The sequence below is a fragment of the Desmodus rotundus genome, chromosome 5, assembly GCF_022682495.2.
Source record: "Desmodus rotundus isolate HL8 chromosome 5, HLdesRot8A.1, whole genome shotgun sequence".
NCBI lineage: Eukaryota > Metazoa > Chordata > Mammalia > Chiroptera > Phyllostomidae > Desmodus > Desmodus rotundus.
The window spans coordinates 90200316-90228269 of record NC_071391.1 but is presented as its reverse complement, the minus strand read 5'-3'; the positions used below and the strand labels follow the sequence as shown (position 1 = coordinate 90228269).

Below are 27954 nucleotides of genomic sequence, written 5' to 3'. Positions count from 1 at the left end.
CTAATTACTTCATATTTTAAAATACTTATTATTGTGTCACCGAGAACTCATTACAAGGAGGGACCCCAGAACAACTGGAATTATCTTCGGCAGGCAAGCCCCTTGTAGTACAGACTTACCCCACTAGTGAGTGTTCTAGGAACCCATCTGTATCAGTGTAACAGCTGACTTTGTGAGAGGCTGTGTTCACCTTCAGTGAATTTTTTTTGAAGACTTTCTTTTTTAAAAAAAAATTACATTTTATTATTTATGCTATTACTGTTATCCCAATTTTTCCTCCTTTCCCCCCCTCCACCTAGCACCCCCCACCTTCTGAGGCAATCCCCACACCACTGTTCATGTCCATGGGTCATGCATTTAAGTTCTTTGGCTACTCCATTTCCTGTATGTACTGAACATCCCCATGACTATTCTATAACTACCTACTTGTACTTCTTAATCCCCTCATCACCACTTCACCCATTCCCCCACACCCCCTTCCATCTGGCAACCATTAAACCACTCTCCATATCCATGATTCTATGAAGACTCTTTTAACGTGTTTGCCCATTTCATGATGGCTGATTTACAAGCGCACCTACCCACAGTGCACTAAGTATTCAGCAGTTGTTGACCAAAAATGGCATGACCCCCCACACTCACATGCCCCACCTGCCCTATTCACCCAATCTCGCCGCAAGTGACTTTTGTTTCCCTGGATGTAAAAAGGGAAATGTTTTGCAGATGTGGAAAAAGTGAAACAAAAACCGACAAAAACTGATGAGTCCAAAAACTGTTCTGTGCAGTGGAAAAAACATCTTGTAGGTGTATTGCATCAAATGGAGAGTACTTTGAAGGTAACTGAAGTTTAAACATGTAAGAATACACAATTCTTTATAAATAAATTCCGGGATTTGGGGGGTATCCCCTCTCATAAAGTTTTTGAGATGTACAAATGATTCTAATCTATGAACATACTATATCTTAACCACTGCCCTCACTTTAATATTTATATTGTTTTCAAGTGCACACCACACTGAACATTTATGGGTATTTTATTCTTCTATATATCAGATTACTTGCTTGTATTATATATCATATAATGATATATCATAATGATATAATGATATAATGATATATCAGTAATATATCATATTACTTCCTGATGGAATCATCAGGTCCATCTAGCAACTACATAATTCCAATTTAATGACCACTCATCAATGACTCTTCAAATGATGAGTGAGACAATACAAAATGTTTAAAGCTATTTTTATTTTGTTCTCTGTACACCACTTCCTAAACTTTTGAAAAAAGCCCTACATATAAGTCTAGCAAATAACTACAAGCTAAATCAACAAAAATATTTGATGCACAAATATTTCAAGTGCTTTAGGAAGTGCTCAAGCCAAACGGAAATGACATAGCCAAGAAAAAGACTCTATCTCAGAAGACAATTATATTGTAAGCACTATAGAGTCAAGAACTAATAATAATAAAACAAATACAGACTGTCCCCAATGTGTAAGTGTTACATTCCAAAACCTTACTGTTTTGAATTATAAACAGTAAGTCGACTATTTGTAATTCAAAAAAAATTTCACAGGCTATATATATATATATACACATATAAAAAATATCAAAATGGCAGGTTCCTGGGTTATTCCATGGAAGGAAGTAGGGGAGACTGACACTGAACTTAAGAGATCAGAATCTTATAATAAAGACTACAAGAGGTATATGATTGAAGGTTTTTATTTTCAGAGAAAATAGAACATGTTTTATATAAAGAAAGAACCAAAAGAGAAAACACAGTAAATGAAAAGCTGAGGTCTCTACAACACAGCTAGGAACACTAAGCACCACTAAAAGGGACATCTCCTTCCTCTAAAACAGGGAGGGAGTTAGGACAGGTTCAGAGAGAGACAAATTCAGAAATATGGAGGCAGTAAGTTAGAGAAAGTTGTACCTGATGGGTTTGATTTGTCTCTATGTGTCTATTCAACAAACACAGGGTAGGGCAAAAGTAGGCTACAGTTGTTCATATGGAAAATAATAATTCATAAATAATAATACAAGAATAAACCCTATTTTGCACAGTCACAGTTGTAAACCTTTTTTTTTAATCCTCACCCAAGGACACACTCATTCATTTTAGGAAGAAAGGAAGAAAGGTGGGGTACTGATGAGATAAGAGAAACATCAATGTGCATATGCCACAACCAGGGATAGAACCTGCAACCTACATATTTGCCGCAACCTGAGACTGAACCCGCAGCTTTCTGGTGTATGGGATGATGGTCCAACCAACTGAAACACCCAGCTAGGGCATTGAAAACCTATTTTTCTCTACCCTATGTATGTCAGGCACTGGGACACAGAAATGAAAAAGACAATATCCCTAAATCTGAGAGGAATCAGGGCAATAAACAACAGTTTTTTAAACAATCAACATGAAAAATATCATGGTCTATAAAGAGAATGAAAATAGACTAATACGGTAAGAAAATCCAGGATGACTACTTTAAAATAGTGAATAGGGAAAGCTCTGTGAGGTAAATTTAGGTTAAGTTGAAATTACAGGAAGGAGTCACCCACATAGATTCAGCAGAAGAGTAACCAAAATAGAAGGAAAAAATAATCAAATAGCCCTCAAGTAGGAACAGGTTTGGATTTGTTTGAGGAATAGAAAGGTCAGTGAAACTAAAACGCAAAGAGCAAGGGGGAGAGAGGGTGACTGAGACAGAGATGTGCGGTAAGCAGGGAATTAACAAGGAGACATGATGAAGCCTAAAATATAAGTTTTAAGTTTTCAATTAAAATTTAAAGGGCCAACTGTTTGTAATGTCTTGACAAGACTGCCATCAAAGGATAAAAGGATAAGGACTGAACTGATGGATCCCAAATTGTAGCTAGTAGTCACCCTCTGGAGAGGGTGGTCATCTGAAGTTATGAGAGTAAAGGGGGAGTTTTACACTTTGTTCTGCATATTTTGTAATTCGTAAATTGTTTTTACAAAGAGTGCTACACTAACATACTGCTATTCAAAGTGGGTCTAAGAAATGAGGAAGCAGGAATTAGGATCCCATCCCACTCAGTGAAAGTGTGCTGGCCTCACTTCAAGACATCTTCATGGGTAATCACAGGGCCAGCAGTTAGTTGTGTTTACGAGAATGTGCCTAGGCAGCTAGGACAAGATTCAGCATCCATCCCAAAAGCTGCAGAGAGAAGACCCAGAATCACTGATGATTTCTTCTGAGAGAACCATGGGCACTTCTATGACAGAGGCACTGCCTCTCCCAGGGCTTGAATCCCCTTGGGGTGTGTATCACCACGGCCAGCATAAGCATCCCTTTCCTCTCCTCTTTTTGGAAGCTGCTGCAGGAAAGAATATTGTGGGGGCAGAGCTGAACCTGGCTTCCAGTGCTCCTTGTTGACCACACCCACCTATTATACTCCAGCACAAAATGTGCTAATCAAGAAAACATTTCACCCTGGCTGGTATGGTTCAATGGACTGAGTGCCAGACTGCGAACCAAAAGGTCACCAGTTCAATTCCCAGTCAGGGCACACCTGGGCTGCTGGCCAGGCCCACAGTTGGGGCTGTGTGAGTGGTAACTAATCAATGTATCTCTCGCATATCCATGTTTCTGTCCCTCTCTTTCTCCCTCCCTTCTCCTCTCTCTAAAAATAAATTTAAAAAACAAAAAACAAAAAAAAACCAGTTCACGATGACTTGCTTATTATAATTCCCCCTCTTCTAACAAAACCTAAAGTAGATCAGAACCAACAACTTCAATGGGAAATGTGACTGAAATTCAGGCTCAGTTTTCACACTAATAGATCTAGGATGGTCGTTAGGGAAATAGTTTCTCAATGTATAAATGTTACTGTATATTTCACATGAACTGTGGTGAAAGTGAAGAAGAGTCAAAGAACAATTTGCTCATGACTTAACAGGTTTATTATACGTATACTGCTGACTAACAAACTACAGAGTGGGGCAAAAGTACGTTTACAGTTGTGAGTATGCAAGAGTTTATTCCTGTATCATCTATTAATTATAGTATTATTTTCCATATGAACAACTGTAAACCTACTTTTCCCCCACCATGTACAAAAAACAGGTATTATTTTAGCAAGAACCACCAAAAACTTCAACCAACATCACAAACAGAGCAGATTATCTTCTTCCCTAATGCTACTAACCTTGCGAAATTTCTATCATGAATCCCATGAAATGTTCAGTTGAGCTTATTTTTCATAAGGAATTATGAAAAATGTTATATCCTTCGGGGGAGACTTTTTAAAGAATTTATTTGTAGAGAGAGGGGAAGGGAGGGAGAAAGACAGGAAGAAAAACAGATGCACAAGAGGAACATCGATTGGCTTCTTCAACGCCCCCAACAGGGACCTGGCCAGCCCGCAGGTAATCAAACCAGCGACCCTTTAGTTTGCAGGACAAATCCCAACCCACTGATCCACACCAGTCAGGGCTCTCTGGGGGAGCTTTTAACAGGCATAAAAATGCTTCATGTTTCACAATGACTATATGTTATCTTCATAACCAAAAAGGGTAAAATTACTTTTAATGTTACCTCAGTTAAGCAATAAAAACAAAAAATTAGCCCTGGCTGGTGTGGCTCAGTGGATTAAGTGCCAGCTTGCAAACCTAAGGGTTGCCAGTTCAATTCCCAGTCAGGGCACATGCCTAGATTGCAGGCCAGGTCCCCAGTGGGGGGCGGGGGCAGGGGGGAGGGGTTGTTCATCAGAGGCAACCACACACTGATGTTTCTCTCCCTCTGTTTCTCCTTCCCTTCCCCTCTCTCTAAAAATAAATAAAACTTTTTTTAAAAAATTGAAAAATTAAATATAAAAAAAGATTTCCTACCTGATCCCCCTAATTAATCTTATAGAAAATGAGGGAGTATGTTTCAATCCCACTTTATTAAATGGCTGCACTTTACTCACCAAGTACCATCTCTTAGGCACAGGAACTGAAGTTAAGACAAAGCCTTGGTCCTAAGTAGCTCTAATAGGGGAAGGGGGGGAGAGAGAGCTGAAATGAAAAGTATAAATAGGTAGGCTGGGAGCAGAGGGAAGAAGGATCATCTATTTTTTTTTTTGAGTTGTACAACATAATGATTTGATATATGTATATAATGCAAAATGATTACCACAGTAAATTTAGTTAACATTCATCACCTCACATAGTTATAATTTCTCTTCTTGTGATGAAAAATTTTAAGATCTACTCTGAGCAACTTTCAAATATACATTACAGATTCTTAATTATAGTCATCATGCTGTACACCAGAATTTATCTTGTAAGTTTGTACCTTTAACAGCATTCACCCATTTTGTCCAGTCCCCCCCTCCCCCGACTCTGGCAATCACTAATCTATTGTTTCTATGAATGTTTTTTATTTTTATTTTTTCAATTACAGTTGACATTTAATATACTATTAGTTTCAGGTGTACAGCACAGTAGTTAGACATGTAACTTGTGAAGTGATCCCCCCATAAGTCTAGTACCCATGTGACACCACAGTTATTACAGAATTATTGACTATATTCCCTATGCTATACTTTGCATCCCCATGATTATTTTGTAACTGCCAATGTGTACTTCTTAATATCCTCACCTTTTTTACCCAGCCCTCCAATATCCCCTTCCATCAGGCAACCATCAGTTTGCTCTCTGTATCTATGAGTCTGTTTCTGTTGTTTGTTCATTTGTTTTTTTATGTTCCACATATAAGAAGAATCAACTTTTAGTCCTGGCTGGTATAGCTCAGTGGATTGAGGACAGGTCTACAAACCAAAGGGTCGCCGGTTCCATTTCCAGTCTAGGGCACATGCCTGGGTTGTGGGCTAGGCCCCCAGTAGGGGGCACACGAGACTCAACTATGCATTGATGTTTCTCTCTGGAGACTCTCTCCTTCCCTTTCTCTCTCTCTAAAAAATAAATAAATAAAATTTAAAAAAAAAAGAATCAACTTTTAAAACACTTTATTTTTCAATCAGTTACATTCAATACTGTTTTGCATTACTTTCATGTGTACAGCATTGTGGTTAAACAATCATTTACATTACAAAGTGATTCACCCCATATTTCAACTACCCAACTGGCACCATACATAGTTATTATATTATTGACAATATTCCCTATGCTATACTTTACATCCCAGTAACTATTCTGTAACTACCATTTACTTCTTTTTTTAAATGTCTTTTTTTTTTTTTTTTTTTTTTTGGATTTATTGATTCTAGAGAGGGAGAGAAAAAAGGAGAGGCCTGTATGTGCCCTGACCAGGGATTGAACCCACAGCCACAATGTATCAGGACAATGCTCTAACCAACTGAGCTACCCACCCAGCCAGGGTTCAATCTGTACTTCTTAATCCCTTCACATTTTTCACCCAGCCACCCAACACCCCTCCTCTCTAGCAACCATCGATGTATTCTCTGTATCTATAGGTCAATTTCTATTTTGACTGTTCATATAGTTTGTTCTTTAGATTCCAAATGTAAGTGAACTCATATGGTATTTGTCCTTCCCTGACTTACTTCACTGAGCGCGATACCCTCTAGATCCATCCAAGTGTCGTCCCAAATGGTAAGATTTCATTCTTTTTATGGCTGAGTAATATCCATTGTATATAGGTACCAAATTTAGTTTTATTTATTTTTAGAGAGAGGGGAAGGGAAGGAGAAAGAGACAAAGAGAAACAGTGATATGCGAGAGAGATACATCAGTTGCGTCTTGCACGCCCCCAACTAGGGACCTGGCCCACAACCCAGGCATGTGCTCTGACTGGGAATCAAACCAGCGACCTTTCAGTTCTCAGGTCGGCACTCAACCCACTGAGCCACACCAGCCAGGGCTGTGCCACAGCTTTTTTTATCTACTCATCTCTTCACGGGCCCTAGCACTGCTTCCACATCTTGGCTAGTGTAAAAAACACTGCAATAAACATAGAGGTGCATATATTCTTTCAAATTAGTATTTTGTGTTTCTTCAGATAGATACCCAGAAATGGAATTGCTGGATCATAAAGCAGTTCCACTTGAATTTTTTGAGGAAGCTCCATTTTGCTTTCCATAGGAGCTGCATCAAACTGTATTCCCACCAATAGTACATGAGGGTACCCTTTTCTCCACTTCCTCACCAGCCCTTGTTTGCTGACATATGATAGCCATCTGACAGGTGTGAGGTAGTATCTCATTGTGGTTTTAATTTGTATTTCTGTAACAATTACTGATGTTGAGCATCTTTCCATGTCTATGGGCCATCTGTATGTCCTCCTTGGAGAAATTATCTATTCTTGTATTCTGCCCACCTGATTGGTTTTTGTTTGTTATTGAGTTGTATGAGTTCTTTATAAATTTTGGGTATTTATTTTAACCGCTTATCAGATATATCAATGGCAAACATCTGCTCCCATTCACCAGGTTGCCTTTTCATTGTTGATGGTTTCCTTTACAATGTAAAACCTTTTTAGCTTTAGTCCCATTTATCTTTTTCCCTAGCCCAAGTAGATATGAAAAAAACATATTCTTAAGAGAAATATCAGAAATTTTACTACCTATGTTTTCTTCCAGAAAATTTATGGTTTAAAGTCTTAAATGTAAGTCTTTAATCCATTCTGGGTTTATTCTTGTGTGTCATGTAAGAAGGTGGCCTAGTTTCTTTTCCTTTCTTTTTGCATGTATTGTTCCAGTTTTCCCAACACCATTTATTGAATAGACTATCTTTACCCCCATTGAATGTTCTTGCCTACTTTGTCACAGATCAATTAAACATATAGGCATTGTTTTATTTCTGGCTTCACTATCCTGTTCCATTGATCTATATGTCTGTTATGTGTTTGTTTCTATGCCACTAACATACTGTTTTATTATTATAGCCTTGTGGTATATAGTTTGATGTCAGTTAGTATGGTACCTCCAACTTTGTTCTCTATCTCCAGATTGCTGTGGCTCTTCGGCACATTTTGCAGTTCCATATAAGTTTTTAGTTATTTCAACAAGTTCTGTCAAAAAAGCCACTAGTATTTTGACAGGGACTATGTTGAATCTATGAGGTCTGTCTGGCAAAAGTCCAACCATTGTTAATTTAATGAGAACAGTTTGCACAACATTTCCTGGCAGCCAAGGAGAGTGGACTAGAATGAGCATGCATGAGACAACTTCAATGTACTAGTCAATGTGGGCAGTAGACCCTACTGAGTGAGCATATATACTGTGTGGCTGTGGCATTCAAAATGACTGAGCAAGTAGGACAATGAATCTGCATCAAATTTTTCATTAAGCCTGAACATTCCTCCACAGAAACTATTCATATGATTCAGAAAGCTGCAGCTATGGGCACCTAGTGATTGGTAGCTTCATAAAAACAATGCGCCCGCTAATGCATCACATCTCATGAAGAGTTTTTGGTGTAACATCAAATCACCCATGTGACTCAGCCCCCTTACAACCTTGATTTGGCGCCATGCAACTTCTGCCTTTTCCCAAAACTAACATCTCCTTTTAAAGGCAGAGATTTCAGACCACCGATGAGATTCAGAAATATACAACAGAGCAGTTGATGGGGTTTGGAAGAACTGTAAAAGGTCCCAAAGAGCCTACTTTGAAGGGGACTGAGGCCCTGGCTGGTGTGGCTCAGTGGATTCAGTGCTAGCCTGAGAACCAAAGGGATGCCGGATCAATTCCCAATCAGAGCACACGCCTGGATTGCAGGCCAGGTCCCCAGTAGGGGAAGCGTGAGAGGCAACCACACATCAGTGTTTCAATCCCTCTCTTTTTCCGTCCCTCCCCCTCTCAATAAATAGATAGATAGGAAAAAATAAAGGGGACTGAGATATCACTTTCCTGTGCACAATGTTTCTTGTATCTTCTTCAATAAATGTCCCTATTTTTCATATTACATGGCTGGATACTCTGGACACTTAGTATAATTGTTCTTAGTATTTTCGTGATGTTGGTTATTACTTGTCTTTCTTTTCTCTTTTCATTTATTTGGGTCCTCTCATTTTTCTTGATGACTCTGGTTCAAAAATTATCAACTTTATATTTTCATAGATCCAGCTCTTGGCTTCACTGATACTTAGTATTTTTTTAGACTTTATTTTATTTCTGCTCTGATCTTTAATTTTTATTTATTTTTTAGAGAGAGGGGAAGGGAAGAAGAAAGGGAGAGAAACACCAATGTGAGAAACATCAATCAGTTGTCTCTCATATGCGCCCCAACTAGGAATCAAACCCACAACCTAGGCATGTGCCCTAATCGGGAATCAAACTGGCAAACTTTTTGTATGAGGAACGTTGCCCAACCTAGCCACACAAGTCAGGACTCTGCTCTGATCTTTACTGTTTCTTCCTTCTACTCACCTTGGATTTTGTTTTTCTTTTTCTAGTTCCTTACACGTAGGGTTAAATTATTTATTTGAGTTCTTCTTTTTTGAGGTAGGCTAGTATTGCTATGAATTTCCCTCTAAGGACTGATATCCATGTCTCATAGATTTTGGGTTGATGTTTTCATTTTTCTTTAACATATTTTACTGATTGTGCTATTACAGTTGTCCCACTTTTTAATCCCCTTTATTCCCCTCCACCCTACAGCCCCCCAACACCCACATTCCCCCCTTTAGTTCATGTCCATGGGTCATACGTGTAAGTTCTTTGGCTTATCCATTTCCCATACTATTCTTAAACTCCTCCTATATCGTACCTATCATTTATGATTCTTATTCCCTGTATCTTTTCCCTCATTTTCCCCCCTCCACTTCCCCACTGATAAACTCCATGCTATCTCCATTTCTGTGATTCTGCACCTCTTCTAGTTGTTTGCTTTGTTTGTTTTTGTTTTAGGTGCAGTTGTTGATAGTTGTGAGTTTGTTGTCATTTTACTATTGGTATTTTTGATAATCTTATTTTTCTTAGCTAAATCCCTTTGACATTTCATATAATAAGGACTTGGTGATGATAACGTCCTTTAACTTGACCTTATCTGGGAAGCACTTTATCTGCTTTCCATTCTAAGTGATAGTTTTAATGGATAATCTTGGATGCAGTTCTTTGCCTTTCATGACTTTGAATACTTCCTTCCAGCCCCTTCTTGCATGCAATGTTTCTTTTGAGGAATCAGCTGATCTTATCGGCACTCCTTTCATCTTTTCTCTTGCTACTTTTAAGATTCTCTCATTATCTTTCATCTTGAGTAACTTAATTATGCATCTTGGTGTGTTTCTTCTTTGATCCAATTTCTTTGGGACTCTCTAAGCTTCCTGGACTTCCTGGAAGTCTATTTCCTTTACTGGAATGGGGAAGTTTTCCTTCATTATTTTTTCAAATAGGTTTCCAATGTCTTCCTCTTCCTCTTCTCCTTCTGGCACCCCTATGATTCGGATGTTGGAATGTTTAAAGTTGTCCTGCATGTTCCTACGCCTCTCCTCATTTTTTTGAATTCTTGTTTCTTCATTCTGTTCTGGTTGAAATGTTTCTTCCTTCCTTCTGCCTCAAACCATTGATTTGAGCCCCGGTTTCCTTCCTGTCACTGTTGGTTCCCTGCACATTTTCCTTTATTTCTGTGAGCATCCTGCTTACCAGTGTTTTACACTGTGCATCTAGTAGGTTCCCTATTTCTTCACTGCTTAGTTCTTTATTTAGAGCTTTGATCTGTTCTTTCATTTGGGCCACTTTTTTTTGTCTTGACTCCCCTGTTACATAAAGGGGCGGAGCCTTAGGTATTCACCAGGGCGGGATAACACTAGTCTCTGCACTGTGATGCTGTATGTGGGGGAGGGGTCCGAGAGGGAGCAATGGCGCTTGCTCCACTCTCTGCTGGTTTTCAGTCACTCCCTCTGCTACCCACAATCAAATTGGGCCCTTCTGGTGCTGATTCCCAAGTGGGTGGGTTTGTGTACGTTCTAGGACCTGTGGGTCTCTCCAACAAACTCTGCTGTGAAGCTGGGAGTTTCTCCTGCTGCTGTCTCAAGCCCCACGGGTGTTTCCAATCAGTGGTTTGAGGCTTTATTTCCCCTCACTGGAGCCCTGGCGTTGTATGGTCTGTTGCCTGGTCCACCAGCTGCTGCCTTGCCTGCCAGCTGCAGCTTTGCCCGCCCCGCTCCACAATCTGCCACCTTGCTGGGTCTGCCAGCCACCACCTTGCTGCAAGTCCTCTCCATCCAGCTGCCCATCTCCACCCCTCCTACCAGTCTGGATGAATGTTTCTTCTTTATCTCCTTGGTTGTCGGGCTTCCATACAGTTCGATTTTCTGTCAGATCTGGTTGTTTTTGTTTTTAAATTGTTGTTGTCCTTCTTTTGGGTGTGCGAGGAGGTACATTGTGTCTACCTACACCTCCATCTTGACCGCAAGTCTCTAAATCCATCTGTTCTAATGTGTCATTTGAGGATACTGATTCTCTCTGGATTCTCTGTCTGTAAGATCTATTGACATCAGTGGGTGCTAAAGTACCCTACTATGACTGTATTATTGTCAATCTCTCCCTTTATGTCTATCAATATTTGCTTTATATATTTTGGTGTTCCTATGTTGCGTACATAAATGTTTACAGGAGTTATATCTTCTTGCTGGATTGATGCCTTTATCATTATGAAATGTCCTTCTTTGTCTCTTATTACAGCCTTTGTTTTAAAGTCCGTATTGTCTGATATAAGTATTGCTACCCCAGCTTTTATTTATTGCCATTTGCACGAAATATTTTTTCCATCCCTTTAGCTGCAGTCTTTGTGTGTCTTTCCATCTGAAGTGAGTCTCTTGTAGACAGCATATGTGTGGGTTTTGTTTTCTTATCCATCCAGTTAGCCTGTGTCTTTTGATTTTAGCATTTACCATTTACATTTAAAGTGATTATTGGCTTCTGGTCAAGATGGAGGAAAGGTAAATGCAGTACTCACATCTTCCCACAGCCACATCTAAAATACAACTAAACTACACAATGATCATCATTCAGAACCATCTAAAATCCAGCTGTACAGCAATCCCACAACTAAGGATATAAAGAAGGAGCCACCTAGACACTGGTAGGAGGGGCAGAAACCCAGAACAGGCTGGTCCCATACACTTGGGTAGCAGATAAAAATCAGGAGGGATATCTCCTCTGTAGAGGCCCAACCTGAGGAGTGAAGGGTTCCAGTTCCACACAAGGCCGCCAGCCCGGAGTTCCAGTGTCAGAAAGTCCTCAAAACTTCTGGCTGTAAAAACCAGCAGGGGTTGTGGTTAAGAGAGATGGAGGGCTTCTAGAGCCCCAGGCAGATCCTCTTAAAGGGACCAAAGCACAGGCTTACTTGGATTCATTCCCTGTGTTCTAGTGCTGGGGCAGCAGCTGGGAAGGCTCCATGGACACATAGGGAGGAAATGAAGTGCCTGGCATCAGGACAAGAGCTGGAAGGGCAGCTTTATCCCAGACAGAAGTGCTGGCAGATGCCATTTGTTCCTTTGATGATATCTACCCCCAAAAAGCTGTCAGGTGAGCACCATATTTGAGACTCTATCAACCTGGCTATCACTGTTCACCCACCCTGGTGAATCCCTGAAACCCTGCCCACCAACCTGCAGGCCCACCCAAGCTGCTTCCAATGGCTTATTCATACGCATGGCCTGTCTTGGTTCGTATTTCAGACTCTTCTAAGATCTCTTAAAAAAAGAGGTACAGGCCTTGGCATGCCCTTTACCTCTTGGTAAGGTGGCTCCAGGCCCAGAACTAAAGGCAGTCAGTCTTGGTTCACAGCTTGGCCTCTCCTGGGCACCTCCATGCCCAGAACAAGTAGCAACCACCTATAGACTGTTTTGTAGCTCATGTTGGGTGGTCCCAGGCAGAACACAGGTGGTAGCTGACCTTGGCCAGCACCTCCAGGGAGGCCCCAAAGCCAATGCACCAGGTAGATGGATTCAGAACACACAGAAGCACCACCCAACCACCCCACAAGCAACACACTCAATGAGCTGATTTAGCAGGCACCAGAGCCTCACTGAAATAAGTCCTGTTCCATGGGGTGGTCCCCTGCATAGGTGATCCTCCCCAGAAGTCACAGCCAGTCCTTAAAGCCAACTGACCTAGGGGTAAATCCCTCCCACTGACATTCCAACACCAATCAAGGTTCAGCTACAACAGAAGGGTATACACAGTCCACATTGCAGGGAGAAGGGGAATGCCCCTGGAGTTCCCAGGTTGGGAGAACAGGAAGGCTGTGCCACTGGACCCTACAGGACACATACCGCATTAGGCCACACTACCAAGCCCAGGAGACATAGCAGCTCTACCTAATACACAGAAACAAACACAAGGAGGCTGCCAAAATGAGGAGACAAAGAAACTTGTCCCAAATGAAAGAACAGAACAAAAACTCCAGAAAGAGAAGTAAACAAATTGGAGACAAGCAATCGCTAGCTGAAGAGTTCCAATGAGTGGCTATATGGATGTTCAATGAACTTAGGGGAAGAATAGAGAAGTTCAACAGCACAAAAAAAGGACATAGAAATCATAAAAAGAACCAGACAGAAATAAAGGATATACTAACTGAAGTTAATAATTTACAGGGAAACAACAGTAGCATAGTTGAAGCCAAGAATCTAAACAGTGATCTGGAATGTAAGAAAGCAAAAAACACCCACTCAGAACAGAAAGAAGAAAAAAGAAGTAAAAAAAAAATGAGGGTAGTGTAAGGAGCCTCTGAACAACTTCAAGCATACCAACATTTGCATCATAGGAGTGCCAGAAGGAGAAGAGAGAGAGCAAGAAATTAAAAACCTCTAAGAAAATAACAGAAAACTCCTATGCCTCAGGAAGGAAACAGATATACTCCAGGAAGCACACAGTCCCAAACAAGATAAACCCAAAGAGGCCCACACCAAGATACATCATAATTAAAATTCAAATGGTTAAAGACAGAGAGAATCTTCAGCCATGGCCAGGTAGCTCAGTTGGTTAGAGTATCATCCTGATACACCAAGGTTGTGGGTTCAATCCCTGGGTCTGGGCACGTACAGGAACCAACCAATAAATGCATAAATAAGTGGAACAAGAAATCGATTTTTCTCTCTTTCCCTCTTGAAAATGAATAATTTAAAAAAAATTTTTTAAAGAGAATCTTCAAAGCCACACAAGAGAAGCGGTTAGTTACCTAGAAAGGAGCTCCCATAAGACCATCAGCTGATTTCTCAACCAAAGCTTTGCAGGCTAGAAGGGATTGGCTTGAGATATTCAAAGTGATGAAAAGCAAGGTCCTACAACCAAGATTACTCTACCCAGCAACACTATCACTTAAAATTGAAGAAGAAATAAAGAGCTTCCCAGACAACAAAAACATAAAGGAGTATATCACCACCAAACCAGTATTACATGAAATGTTAAAGGGTCTTATTTAAAAAGAAGCCTGGCTGGTGTGGCTCAGTGGTTGAAGCCAGCCTGAAAATCAAAGGGTCGCTGGTTCGCCTTCCAGTTGAGAGCACATGCCTGGGTTTTGGGCCAGGTCCCCAAAAGGGGGTGCGCAAGAGGCAACTACACACTGATGTTTCTCTTCCTCTTTTTCTCCCTGCCCCTCTGTTTAAAAATAAATACAGTCTTTTTAAAAAATTAAAAATTAAGAGTGATTCCCCCACCCCCGAGCAAAATTCACCCCAGCAGGATGTGGTACCTTCCAAGACCTACGTTTGAATGTGCTGCTTGAGAAGATAATCATCTCCCTACATGATTTTTAACAAGTTTCAAGCAATATCATTTGATTTTACTGTTTTTCTTATTCAACTGACTAAAATGTTGCACACGATTATACAACATTTTAAACATCCTTCCATGACTCGCCCAGGAGTCCGAAGCTTAGGAGTTTTCAAAATCTGAGGCTGAAAATGCTTTTTTTCAACTTACGCCTTAAGAAGAAGCATTTTCCAGTAAATTATACCCTTTTTTTAAAAAATTGATGTGGGGGGGGGTGGTAGGGAGAGATGGAGAGGCAGAGAGGGGGAGAGAGAGAAACATAAATTTGTTATTCCACTTATTTATGCATTCATTGACCCGGGATCAAACCTGCAACCTTGGCATATCAGAACGATGCTCTAACCCAGAGGTCCCCAACCCCCCGGCCAAGAGCGGTCCCGTGGCCTGTTAGGAACAGGGCCACACAGCCACAAGTGAGCAGCACAGCAGGCTAGCAAGTGAAGAGGAAAGCCTCCCTGGACTGAGTTGCACCTCCTTTCTCCGTGCCCCGCCCCCCACCATGAAAAAATTGTCTTCCACTAAAGCGGTCCCTAATCCTGATGCCAAAAAGGTTGGGGACCACTGCTCTAACCAACTGAGCAACTCCAGCCAGGACAAATTATATCCTATTTTGTCAAAAATCAACACCTTCCCTGGCTGGTATGGCTCAGTGGATTGAGTGCCGGCCTCCAAATTAAAGGGTCACTGATTCAATTCCCAGAGTACATGCCTAGGTTGCGGGCCAGATCCCCAGTTGGGGGCATGCAAGAGTCAACCACACATTGATGTTTTTCTCCCTCCCTTCCCCTTTCTCTAAAAACAAATAAATATTTTTTAAAATAAATTAAAAATCAACACCTTAATGTTTTAATGATATTAGCTGATTTAAAATAGAAACATAGTATAAACCTAAAATTCTGCCAGAATGATGCTCAACTTCAGAAGTGGGCCAACTACAGGCTACAGCCCTTTTTTGTACACCTGCAAGCTAAGAATGGCCTTTACATTTTTAAAGTATAATAACAACAACAACAAAGAATATTGGCCTGAGTATGTGGACAACAATGCCTAAAATATTTACTATCTATCCCCTGACAGAAAAGTTTGCCACCTCCCACTCTACTTCATAATGAAATTTTGAGTCTCTCACTAAAATAAATACCTTAATACCTCTAAATTTACATTTAAGGTAATTTATATAACTTCTCTCTCCACTCTCCTGTCTAGTAGTCTCTTTACTAGCCACTCTCTTCACATACAAGTGTTTACACAAAGATTACACAATATACTGGGTTGGTTTAAAAAAAAAAACAACTAGAGGCAGAGTATGTCTTTTGTTTAGTAAAAAGCATTATAGTAGCACAAGCATTTTTCCATCAAGTTTAAGTTCCACAATGGATTAGTAAATTTGAGCCTATGAATGGATTAGTAAATTGGGCCTATGTTGACCAGAACCCACGGCTTATTCCAACTTTTCTACCTGCATACATCCAATATAGCTGGAGGGGAGGAGACTAAAAATTCTCAGTGCTAAATCAATAGATTGATTAATAATAGACTGGAATAATATTCATCTAACGTCTATGATGAGGACAAAACAGGTATGAGATGGGGACATAAAACTACCCTCGATTAATGTGTGAAACATTTTGTGGATTTGACAGTTCAGTTCTTCACCACTTATACCACATGAAGTCACATTTAAGACTTTCAACAATAAAAATAGTAAAAAGAAGAGAACACCTATGCTCAAAACGTCAAGAGTAAAAGAAATTGTGTGACCTAACAACACTACGGAAGTATTCAGAAATTCTGGAAAGTCCTGCATTGGCCAAAAAGTATGTGACATTTTTTCCATAAGATAAAGACACACTTTTCATTTTCCCCAATAACTTTATTGATGTGGATATTTTGAGTATGTCAGCTATCTCCTGCTATTAGCTTCCACTGGGTAGAGGCCAGGGGTGCTGTTAAAATCTTCCAATGCATGACAGCCCCACAGCAAAGAATTATTTGGCCAAAATGTCAATAGTACCAAGAAACTTTGCAAACCACTTTTGACACATTCGATCAGTCACCTTCTCCATACACTGCACAAATCGTTTTTGTGTTTCAATTGTGTTTTCACCTTTCTTGAAATAATAAAGCATAACAAGCCGAATGTTGTGTATTTTCTTCTATCTTCATTATTAAAATGGCTGCACAAAAATTCACCAATTTTGATAAGTTTTTTTAAATGCACTCTGATATGACAGTTGTCATACACAATACAAAATTGCTTCGAATAAAGTTAAAGACAACTAAGCACTACTAGAGCCGTTGTACAGAAAAAACGTTAACAGACTTTTTGGCCAACGCAATAGTATGAACCTATCAGACTAATACATCAGAAAGAACTGAATTTTCCTTTCAGCACAACCAGTAGTATGTGATATAGAGCACAGAGAATACTAAAAATTATCTTCAAGACAAGCAACAGAAGAGTAAAACACTCCTCTCCCTGTGCTACCATGGAAAAGTTAGAAGCCTCCTTTCCTTGAAACTATCAACACCTGAAAAATCATTTTCACTCAAAACTGAGTCCTCTTTATTCTTCCCAAATACTTAAACATTCTGCAGAAGAAATGAAAATTCAATACGCATACTTTAAAAAGATGAAAGGGTAAGAATTAAGGAAAGATCTTATTTGGACTACTCAAAAGTTTGATTGAAGTTTTTAAGAAAAGGTCTCTAATCAATACAATTTTGATACATTCATACAAATGTCTCATATAAGAAATTAATTAGAAATGTAAACATGTTTTCTATTCCAAGAGAACCATTTTAGTCCTAACTGTAAATCCCTAAAACGCAAACCTACAAACTTCAGATTTTGAATACATATATTTTTAAATATGCCAATGCATTTAAAGTTTCCTTTACGTGCCTAACTTTCTATAATAGTTTCATTACAATTTCTAATAATGAAATGAGCATTGCAACACCAATATAAACATAAAAATACTTGTATCATTAATTACAACATCAACAATTTAACATAAGAAAACGTGGCTCTGAAACCACTGGTATGCACTACAGGATTGTTAATTCACATACTGGACTTATTAAGCATTTAATAGCACATTTATATTTGCCAGGTGCTTCATAATCATTTTTATTACTTGTTTCTAATCTGAAACAATCCTTGAAGAACTTTTCAGAAGAGGAACCTTGGACCAGAGAGTAACCAATTTTAGTTTGGAAGAATTAACACCATTTTCTTACAATATGTCAGATCCGTCTAATCACTTTTCATATGCAGTGTAAATTTTGCAAAGTAAGTTATTAATTAATAATGTGAAAATGATCAAGGAAATACTGTATTGAATACTCCAGAACAAATCGTTAAGACTGCTTAAAAACTTTTCAGTACTTGGGACTAACAACTATATTTCATTAGACACAACTGTAAAGAAGTAAAATTCTCCCAAATGCCAAACTTAAAAAGGCTAAATATAATGGTGTTATTTTTCAACCTTGCTTTAAAGAAATTTTAATAGGTGATCAAAGAAACTCACTGAACAAGCTTAGCGTCAGGTCCTGTAATAGGGAGATGGGTCCCTTACACAAACTATTGTAGAAACCAAATAAAGTAGTGTATGTAAGGAGGAAGTTCTGAAACAACTCAGAATCTGCTGCTTAGCATGCTCAGTCAATCCGTCTTTTCCAAGATAATGGTTCTAACCAAAATGTGTGGTTTAATCAGTGCACATCTAAGCACCAGTAGGGTAACATCCAATGTTTTGAGCATAAAAACTTGAGCCAGCGCTAGACGTGAAGGAAAAGTTCCTTGAGTGGTCCATTTAAACATCTCTGTTTCTTTTATCTCGATGTTACATCTTAATAAGGAAAATAAAAAAAACACTAGAACGCAATTTGTCTGCGCAGTGGGCCAGATCCCAGGTCTCTCAATCAGAGCCCCTAAAGTAATTAAGTTCCGTAGTCAGAGTTCTATTCCTCATTCAACTAATAGCCCTAGCTGGTGATTCAGCCGCTCTTCCTCATCCCCCGCCTCCTATCTCCCGGGGCCAATTCCAGGACCGACATCCCTCTGCCCGGTACAGAGCCCCAAACTCCGCACTCCCCATTATACTTCCGCCCCGGTGGCTTCCCAGTTAACCTTCACCTCAGCCGCTTTTGTCTCGCTACCCCTAACTTACAACCTCAACGTTCCCCCACTCCCAACCACCGCAGCCTTCCCCCACCGCCAACCTCCTTCTTCCCGGTGTCTTCCCCACCCCCATGATCCCCACCTTCAGCCCAGTCACCCCAGCTCCTCGCCTCCCCAGCCTCGCATGACACGTCCCCTCCCCCAGCTTCCTCTGTTTCTTCCTTCCCCTCCCTCGGCCCCTCCGCCCACGCCCACCACTCCTCCCGCGGATCTTCCACAGGCCTTTCACCTTGTCCATAAGCTTCCAGCACTTCTCCACCATCTTCTTATCCACGGTCCCCGGCGGGTGGGGGCTGAGGTGGTGGTGGTGGTGGTGGTGGTGGTGGTGGTGCGGCTGGAAGGCGTCCTTCATGAGCCCGATCAGGCCTCCGGAGCCCGAGCCCCCGGAACTACTGCTGCTGCCGCCGCCGCCGCCGCCACCCCCAGCCCCAGCCCCAGAGTTTTTTTTCACGTTGCTGGCCATGGCCATGGCTTGGAGAGCGTTGGGGGTTCAGCCGCGTCCGCCGGCTCCGCCTGGCAGCCAGCGAGGGAAAGGAGGGCGTGAAGGAGGGGCCTCACCCTGAGGCTGCCACCGCTGCTGGCTGTCCCAACAGAAGGAGGGACGGCCGCAGGGAGGGGAGTGGGCGGTGCCAGGAGCGCGAGTCAGCGCGGGCGCGCCCCTTTGGGGAGCCTGAGGTTGGTTGTGAGAGGAGAGCACTGAACTCGCAAAGGCTGGCGTCCCGATCTATACTGGGTAGCAAAACCCAGAGCCACAAGCTCTCGAAAAGCCGCCACCAAGTTTCCGCGCCGCCTCCACCACCCCTAAATTCCGGGCAGACCTAGCGGGGATCTCTCCCGGAGAAGCGGGGCGAGGAAGGGGCGGGGCCTAGCTTGGAGTCTGCGCAGTAGGCAGAAGCCGAGCTCTCCATGTTCCTTGTGGGCTGTAGGTTGAAGTTCCTTGTGTGGGTCATTGGAATATTTAAGACATGTAGCTTCAGAAAGAACCTTAACGTCGTCTTTAGCCCATGTCCGACAAATGAGGAAATTGCTTCTTCACATTGTGGGAGAAAAAGGGAAGTAATTTCCCTACTCCCCGGTGTTTTAAACTTATCAGTAAGTCTGGCCCAAAGACCGGAATGTGAATGCTGAAGATTGTTGGAAACAGATTAGGCCCCAAGAAAGGCTTGAGACAAGCCGTGAGCTCGTCTTCCAAGCCCTTTGACCTCTAAAAACAAAACACTTCCCCCTTTTTTGCTTCTGAACACTAGTTCCTTTTCTGGGAACTGAGTACGTACTTAAGATTCCCCTGCTCAGAGCATTGCACCGCAGGCCTGCACCGCCAGCACCAGGCCCAGACTGCAGAAACTGTAAGAGAGCTGTGAGCCCTGGCCTAGGGAGCTCCTTTCCCTTGTCTGGAACAGAATGCAGTTCCCAGTTACTTCCACTTCTCTAATATAAGAGTTCCGTTGGAATAATTTTGAAAAAAACGGAACTTCCCTCCCAAAGAGGGAAGTGCCCTGGCCTAATTTGCTAATTCTGAGCCTCAGGGAAGTTGCAAGCTGAGGTGTGCCAATAAGTACTCAGTTCCACCTTAGATCCCCCACTTAACCTGGCTCTTCCACAAACCCTTGACTAATTAGGGAATTAGGCTTATCAAGTACTCCTGTAAAAGGGAAAAAAATATCTCTGAACTCAAGAGCCCTTCAACTAGATTTCCTGGTTTTTCAATTCAAAGGCCTTTATCTAAGACGGATTATGAAGTCAACATCATAATTTCCTATCAGTAGAATTTCCTTTAATTAGTTCCTACCTAGAAAGAGTTAGGACACCTAGAAAGAGTTATGAATCTAGGTAAAGCTCTCAGATAATGGTCAAAACTTAACACCTGCTTTGTTGCAGACCCTCCTTTTCTCTTCCCTGGCCTATTGAAACTTTTTCTTCACTAGTTGTCCTACTGCCTCTAATCCATCCTGCCACCAGACTAGTTTTCCTAAATTATAGTTCTGACAGCATCACAAAAAAACTTTCAACCCTCCCCATTCCTCCTGAATAAGGAGTCATGATATAACTCCAAATTACCTTGCAGTTTTATACTATTCCAATACATATATCCTGTGCTGGGTGACTCACCATGTCACAAAATACCACAATTCTTTTTTTTTTTTTTTTCCATAACCATTACTCAGGGCATTCCCTCTGCTCTAAGGTGTGCTACTAAAATCCAATCCATTCTTCAAAACTCAACTCAAATAGTGTCCAGACACTCCAGCAAGAAATAATCCTTCCCTTCTCTAAATTTCCACAACCAGTCCGGGCTAGTGTGGCGCAGTGGATTGAGTGCAGACCTGTGAACCAGGTAGTCGCTGGCTTGATTCCCTATCAGGGCATTTGCCTGGGTTGCAGGCCAGGTCAAGTGAGAGGCATGTGAGATGCAACCACAACTTACGTTTCTCTCCCTCTCTCTCCCTTCCCCTCTCTCTAAAAACTAAATAAAATATTTAAATTTCCATAACCATTTATTTCTTACACCTACCACAGTCATCCACAGTAGGTACCACAAGGATACCATTTTTGGACCATAAGACGCACCTAGGTTTTAGAGGAAAACAGGAAAAAAAATTTTGAAGCAAAAAATGTGGTAAAATATTTAATAACATAAATACCTCCCCCCCCAGCAAGCCAGGTAAGCTACATTTGTACTATAAGACACACCCCCCAAATTTGGGAGGAAAATGAGAGTGCGTCTTATAGTCCCAAAAATATGGTGATTTTTTTCCCCTTGTTGTCAAATTCTAGATTTACTGGATTACAGGTAAGAAATTAACTCTTGGAACCGATATAATTTTATTAACCAATGTCACCCCAATAAATTCAATACAATTTTTTTTTGAAGAAAAGAAATTAACCCTTGGAGCTAAGCTTGTCTAGGTCATCTTCAAATCTTTGGCTTGGTTAAAGACTTCCAATTTGAATTATCTTTAGTACAGCCCGTATGGAATGGAATAGTATAATTTGCACTTTGTTTCTGCTGCGGTAAGCCGTATTTCTCTTAATATACAATGACCTATCTCTCACATCTGAATAAAGCTTGGAGAGGGACCCTTCTCTTCTCTACATCTCTTCACAACTCTCAGATGTGATCCTATTCAAAGGAAGACAGAGCTCTACTGAAATGATCTTTCCTATTTTCACTTCTAAACTGAGTTAATAAAAAAGAAGGAAAGATTGACTTTTTTCATAATTTTTACTTGGCTTGTTTTCAAAATGTACTAGGGATGGGATAGGATTGTTGATCACAATGTCATTCTTATTTCTGGGTTATTCTAGAGCTAACTCAGTTTGTATCATATCATGTGACATGTAGCATTTTTCTTACTCTATTTCACCTTCACCCCAAACCACATCCTCATTCTCCACCTGAAAGTCGGTTTACTAAATATATTTGAAAAGTAAATGCTCTTCTGAGGCCTGATATGTTGTTTGTATTCTTTAATCTCTGCCCTCAATATGTCATTCCACACATTGGCATAATGGAGATACTAACATTCCATGGAAAATATCTCCAAACAGGCTTCTAGCTGAGGAGAAGGCCTGGGACAGGAACCTCTGCTGCATTCCTAGGCAGAAAGAGAGGGCTCTGGGGAAAGACTAAACAAAAAAATATTCTTCAAGATTAGAAGAAAAGTATTCTTCATGTTTGAGAAATGTGCACAAGGCTATCCGACCCTAAGGTACAGAAATGTGAGCACCTAGAAGGACAAGCCTGGTTTGTCTCTTTACTCTGTAAAATATACAAAAGTTCAGAGAAGTACCCCGCAGTGATGAAGGTGACAAATCAACATGTATCATCCTCTTCTTGAATCTGCCTGCTCCCTGAAGGATTTTTTTAATTCCCAGATCTTATTGCTATTTCTTCACATCTGTTCCTGACAACAGACAATTGACCAAAAATATTGAGGGAAACAGAGATAGAAAGAAATAGCTGAAGAAAGAGTCCAAAGTTCCCTTAATCTACAAGGGAAAGAGTCCTGAAGTTTCTGCTGTTTTCATTCTAGTGAGTAAGGTGCCGAGAGACCCAGGTGGCAGAAAGATGACAAGGCTCCACATAGCACAGGACCAGAGGGAGGGTAGGGGCTTCCCAGCAAGAGCAAGTCATCCTTCATGCTCCCTTCCCCAAGTTTGTTTTTCCAACCACTCGTAACTCCAGCAAGATGCTAGGAAGCATCCCAAAGAGGGGAGCACCTCCAACATTGCCCCATAAATAACTTACATAGAAAAATTTAGGAGACTCCAAAAAAGGTCAAGCAAGTCCACAAGAGGGAGCCCCAACAAACTTACTACTGCCCAGAGCCAAAGTATACTTTCTCACTCAGCATCTGTCTGAAAATCAAACACATAAGGGAAAGCAGGAAGAGAAGCAATAAATTAAGTCACCATGAGAGAAGATAGTCCTGTAAATACCCAGTTAAAACAAAGGCCTTTCCGGATTTGCAAAATCAATGATTTAAAGACCAGGAAATTGAAGCTGAGCAAAATTAAATGGTTTGCACAAGTTTACATATCCAGAGGGGAGACTAGAACTCACAGCTGTTATCTCTAATCGGTGCCCTTTCTTCTACTTTTGCATCCCTCTGGTCAGCACCTGGAGTCCATGGGTCTACCTTTCCTCTGTGTCTCATTCTCCGAAGGGGGGAACTCTCTTAACTACCTTCTCCTGCATTTCTTTCCCTCATACCCCAAAGAATGCCTTCCTGAAGGGGATCTTCAGTTTTAAGCCTAATAATGTCATTTGCTGCTAAGACCTAGGGATGACAATTGCCCCAAACTGATACCATTAGTCTTTATTCTCTGTATCAATGCTACAGCATTATTTCAAGTGCGTAAATCGGTCATTTGTAAGTCTCCAAATTGCAGGCAGTGATACATGGAAGTAAATTATAGCTAATGAGTTCCAAAGCCCTTTCTCCTCTAACTACACTTGTATTTGGGGATAAGGAGAGAATTAGCCCTCTGGGACCTTGGTATTTTAAGCTTTGTATGTAGTCCGTTCCACCTTCTGATGAACTTCATGTTTCCCAGTTGTCTGGACAACAAGCAGTCTCAGGAAACCCAACCTTCCAGTTCTCAGTCCTGCCCCTGAAGGAAAGTTGCCACCCTGGATTGGCTCCCAGAACCAAGCCTCCTCCTCATGCTCCTAGCTGGTTGGGCCTTTTCTCTGCCCCTCCCCATGAGTAGGTCACTTCATAGGAAGACACAACAGAGATAAAAGAAGGTCCTGTAGGTAGAAAGAGGCAGGGTAAATATAATGGGAAGAGGGAAGAGACAAGGTACTAAAGTTTATTTTCTCCAAAAGAGGATTGAAAGGAGAGATTTCTGTACGTAGAGCCTGACTTATAAAGAGAAACAGCTCCATACTCCCTCTGCCTTGCCTAAGATTCCAAGGAGACCAAGAATGAAAGCTTCTGGAAAGTATAAGAGACAGATTTAGAGACTAGAACTCTAACTCCCCCTGGAACTTCTGGTTCAATCTAGGGATCAGGAAAGCATCCCCATGTCCAAGACCTAAATACAAGTCCCCTTCTTCCCTCAGGACTGCAAGGAGATGCCACCTAAGTCCAAAGAAAAAGGGATAAAAGCTGGGGCACAGAAGATAAAGAACACAGGTGCTGGTGAGTCAAGGTGTGTGGAGGTGGGTGCCCCTGCTTCTCCATGCTCTGGCTTGAAGACTGAGAATAGGTGTTCCAGAGAGAATTCAGTCCTTTACATGACTCTGCCTCTTCATATCCTCACATCCAGGTTCCGCAAAGCTGGGAAAGTGGGAAAACTGGCACCCATCCCTCCTTTGAGCCCCTTTTGGCTCTGTGCCTTCCTTATATATTCATTACACATATTTGTGCTGAACAGTAAGGAGACAGTGGTGAACTCAGTAGACACTGTCACTCATTTAGTGGTCCTCAGATCTCCTTCAGGGAGAAAGTCCAGAGAGTATGGAAGGGGAATAAGGAAGGCTGAGATCATGGTAAGCTGAAGCTCTGACAACTTGCCAGGGCAGACATGGAGGCTGAATCCATGCACAGGCCGGCAGTGCTGGAAAAGGAGTTACTCCAAGACCACTTAGGTAAGCAGGATGGAAGCTCTGGGGGCAATACAAGTGGGCCACTGGAGCATTTCTCAATCCTTAAGGGCTTAGAGGGTTGTAGCTAATGTAAGGGCCTGAGCTGACATCTAACCATCATCTAGTAGGAAAAGATCATCACAAGTTGGGATTGTGAGGAAGTGGTGGACAGTGAGAGCTGATAAGCCAAAACATAAAGGGAGTTCTTGCTTCTTACTAATGAAGAGCCCATCGGATCCTAGCAGGGGTGGAATGGGGGGAAGGGTGGGACAGAATGAGAATGAGAGAGACTGGAAGTCTGCTGCTAGGTTCTCGGAGGAGGGAATAGTCCATCAAGCCTATGGAGGCTGATTCAGTGAGTTCCCCAGCCAGTCCTGAGAGCTCTGGCACTGTTTACAGCTCTGCAGAAGAGTGAGGCCCACCGAGCCAAGGCTTCTGCAGACCAGCTGAAGCAGAGCTTGCAAGGGCTGGAGGCTGAGCTGGAGGGGACCCCAAGTGAAGGGGAGCCATATATGTAGGTATGTGGTCGGTCAAGTAGGTGGGCAGAAGACAGGCTCCTGGAAGAGAACAACCAAGAGGGCAAGGAAGGTAAACAAGGAGGACTTCCATTTGCCATGCCTAGTGTCAGCCTTCCCAGCTGAGCATAAATCAGGCAGGAACCTGAAGGAAGGAAAGGAACGCCTCTGGAATTCCAGGCAGGGACCTTCCAGGATGCCTGATGCCATGTTGTTGATGCTTTGTGGGCTACAAAATGCAGCCATAGCCTTGATCTCATTCATCCCAAGGGAGTAAGTGGGGAGAAGGGCTACAGTCCCCATCCCCATGGAGCTGGCATGGGGAAAGGGAATCTGGTTTCCTAGTTCTTACTGGATTTTCAAGGTCTCCCAGATTCTCAGAATCACCACAAGAACCAAGAAGGCCTTTATGCTCTTGTCCCCCTGGACCAAGGGGAGCCATTCATACCCACAATTTCCCTTCCTCCCTCCACCACTCCATCCCCACCTGGTTCTCTGGCTGTCCACTGCCGCCACCACAGAAATGAGTTGTCAGTGCCAGGTCCTGCAGGAAGAGATGGAGACCCATAGCAGGCACCTGGAGGAAGAAGTGAGGAGCCTTCAAGAGCAGCTAGGTAAGCTCCCCAACCTCTCAGCCCTTTCTCTTAGAGGGTCACTGAGGAGGTCCAGCCTGAAGGGATGAACTTAAGATGATCCTTCTCTAGAAGACTGCAATCTAGGCTCTTGTATCACTTTCCCCACTGACTCTCACCACTGAGGATTGGAACAGGAGAGATCAGGATGTCAAAAATCTTCAGTAAAGAAATCAGTCTGTTAACCCATTTCCCCCTTTCAATGGTCTCTCCAAATCCAGGTCTTCCTCCCTACCACTGCCATGTCTTTCATAAATAAAACATAAACATATTCCCTCTTAGATTGGCTGGTTTTTAAAACAAAACTAAGGGGAAATGGCCCTTGCCAGTGTGGTTCAGTTGGTTGAAGCATCATCCCATACACTAATAGGTTGTGCATTTGATCCCAGGTCGGGGTACATATGGGAGGCAACCGATTGGTCTCTCTTTCTCTCTCTCTCCCCCGCCTCTCTAAAATCAATAAAAACATATACTCAGATGAGGATTTAAAAAAAAAAAAAACTAAGGGAAAATATTTGACCTATTTATTTCCCTATCTTCAAGGCTTAGTTCATGGTAGATTCTAAATAACTATTTGCTAAATAAATGAATAAACTTTCCAAATAAGCATATATATATATTTTTTTTTAACAGGAAGTTTTTGTTTTGTTCCCTCTTGGTTACAGGATAGAGTTGAAATATTTTAGGATGGCACACCAGAATTTTTACAATTTAGCCTTCTCTCTCTCTAAAGTCAATATATAAAAAAATTATAAAAGACTTTAAAGATAAAGAGACTGAAGCTCAGAGAGAGAGATGCTCAATGTTACACAGTAATGAGTGACAACCAGATTTGGGACCCAGATCTCTTGTCCCAGGCCCACTACTCTTTCTATTATACCTTAATGGTACTTGAACTATTCATAAGAACTACAGGAAAGTTGATGGCTCTGAGGGAGTCTGGAATGATCCCACTCTTTCTAGAAAGATCTCATGCTTTTTGGGTACCATTGGAGACTCTGTTCAAGGATAGAGTGTCACCATTCTGTCCTCTTTCATCCTTCTGCCCCACTCCCCAGAGACATGCCACAGGGAGGCTGAGGCTGCACGGGGAGAAGCTAAGCAAGCCCTCAAGAGAGCAGGACCGGACTCTGGCTCAGCTTCGGACACACATAGCAGACATGGAAGCCAAGTATGAGGATATCTTACATGTAAGCACCACCCTCTGAAGCCCAGACATCCCAGTATCCAGCACTCTTCCCTCACCACAAGCCGCAGCTAGATAGACAATGACAGACCAAGGGGAAGGAGAAGAAGCACCTCCACAGGAAACTCCTCTCTATCTTGAGGGGGTGCAACCATGCCCACTCACTAAGAATAAAAACTTTAAGGAAACACTGCCAAGGAAAGCTTATTGACCAACCTGCTGCACCCCTCCAACTCCACCTTGCTTCCTGGGGCCTGAAGCTTGGTGTCAGCAGGGACAGCCTGGACAGGCTCTTGGTTAAGCTCAGAGCCATGCTGAGACTCCACACCCGGCACAAGGAGCAGCTCTACCAGTCTGGACTCAAACCCCTGGATCTTTCAGATTGTACACATATAGTCTCCGGGGCCCCAGCAATAAAACTGTCTTGATGTAGAAGTCAACAAAACTGTGTGGTGAGGCTTTTTGGCAAAAATGAGTCATATAAACACCTTGGTTCTGGGCTAACCCATTAGCCTGAAGTCTGAATGACAGGAGAGAAATTTGACAAGGTCTTATCACTTCTCCTAGAGAAACTGGATACCACCCCTTGAGCTTGGGGCCTTTTGGTCCCTTTG

General features: G+C 41.9%; 2 protein-coding genes across 6 annotated transcripts in view; one reads left to right on the top strand and one right to left on the bottom strand.

The window, feature by feature from the left end:
• CBL (Cbl proto-oncogene) overlaps positions 1 to 19736 on the bottom strand; it is a 120336-nt gene extending 100600 nt beyond the window's left edge. For 3 of the 5 annotated variants that reach the window (XM_045204081.2, XM_053924888.1, XM_053924890.1), the window contains exon 1: positions 19143 to 19736. In XM_045204081.2, coding sequence (XP_045060016.2) covers positions 19143 to 19382 — 240 coding nt within the window. In that variant the 5' untranslated portion in view covers positions 19383 to 19736. The remainder of the gene's footprint in view (positions 1 to 19142) is intronic. The other 2 variants (XM_053924887.2, XM_053924889.1) reach the window with 2 other exon arrangements.
• A 4753-nt stretch (positions 19737 to 24489) lies between these two features.
• On the top strand, positions 24490 to 27953 carry DRC12 (dynein regulatory complex subunit 12 homolog). Its single transcript, XM_071221601.1, is given in 7 exon segments — positions 24490 to 24561; positions 24940 to 25010; positions 25407 to 25513; positions 26031 to 26136; positions 27213 to 27265; positions 27267 to 27350; positions 27436 to 27953. Coding segments are annotated over 6 exon segments (747 nt in total). The 5' UTR covers positions 24490 to 24561; positions 24940 to 24946; the 3' UTR covers positions 27769 to 27953.
• Position 27954: the final 1 nt, after the last annotated feature.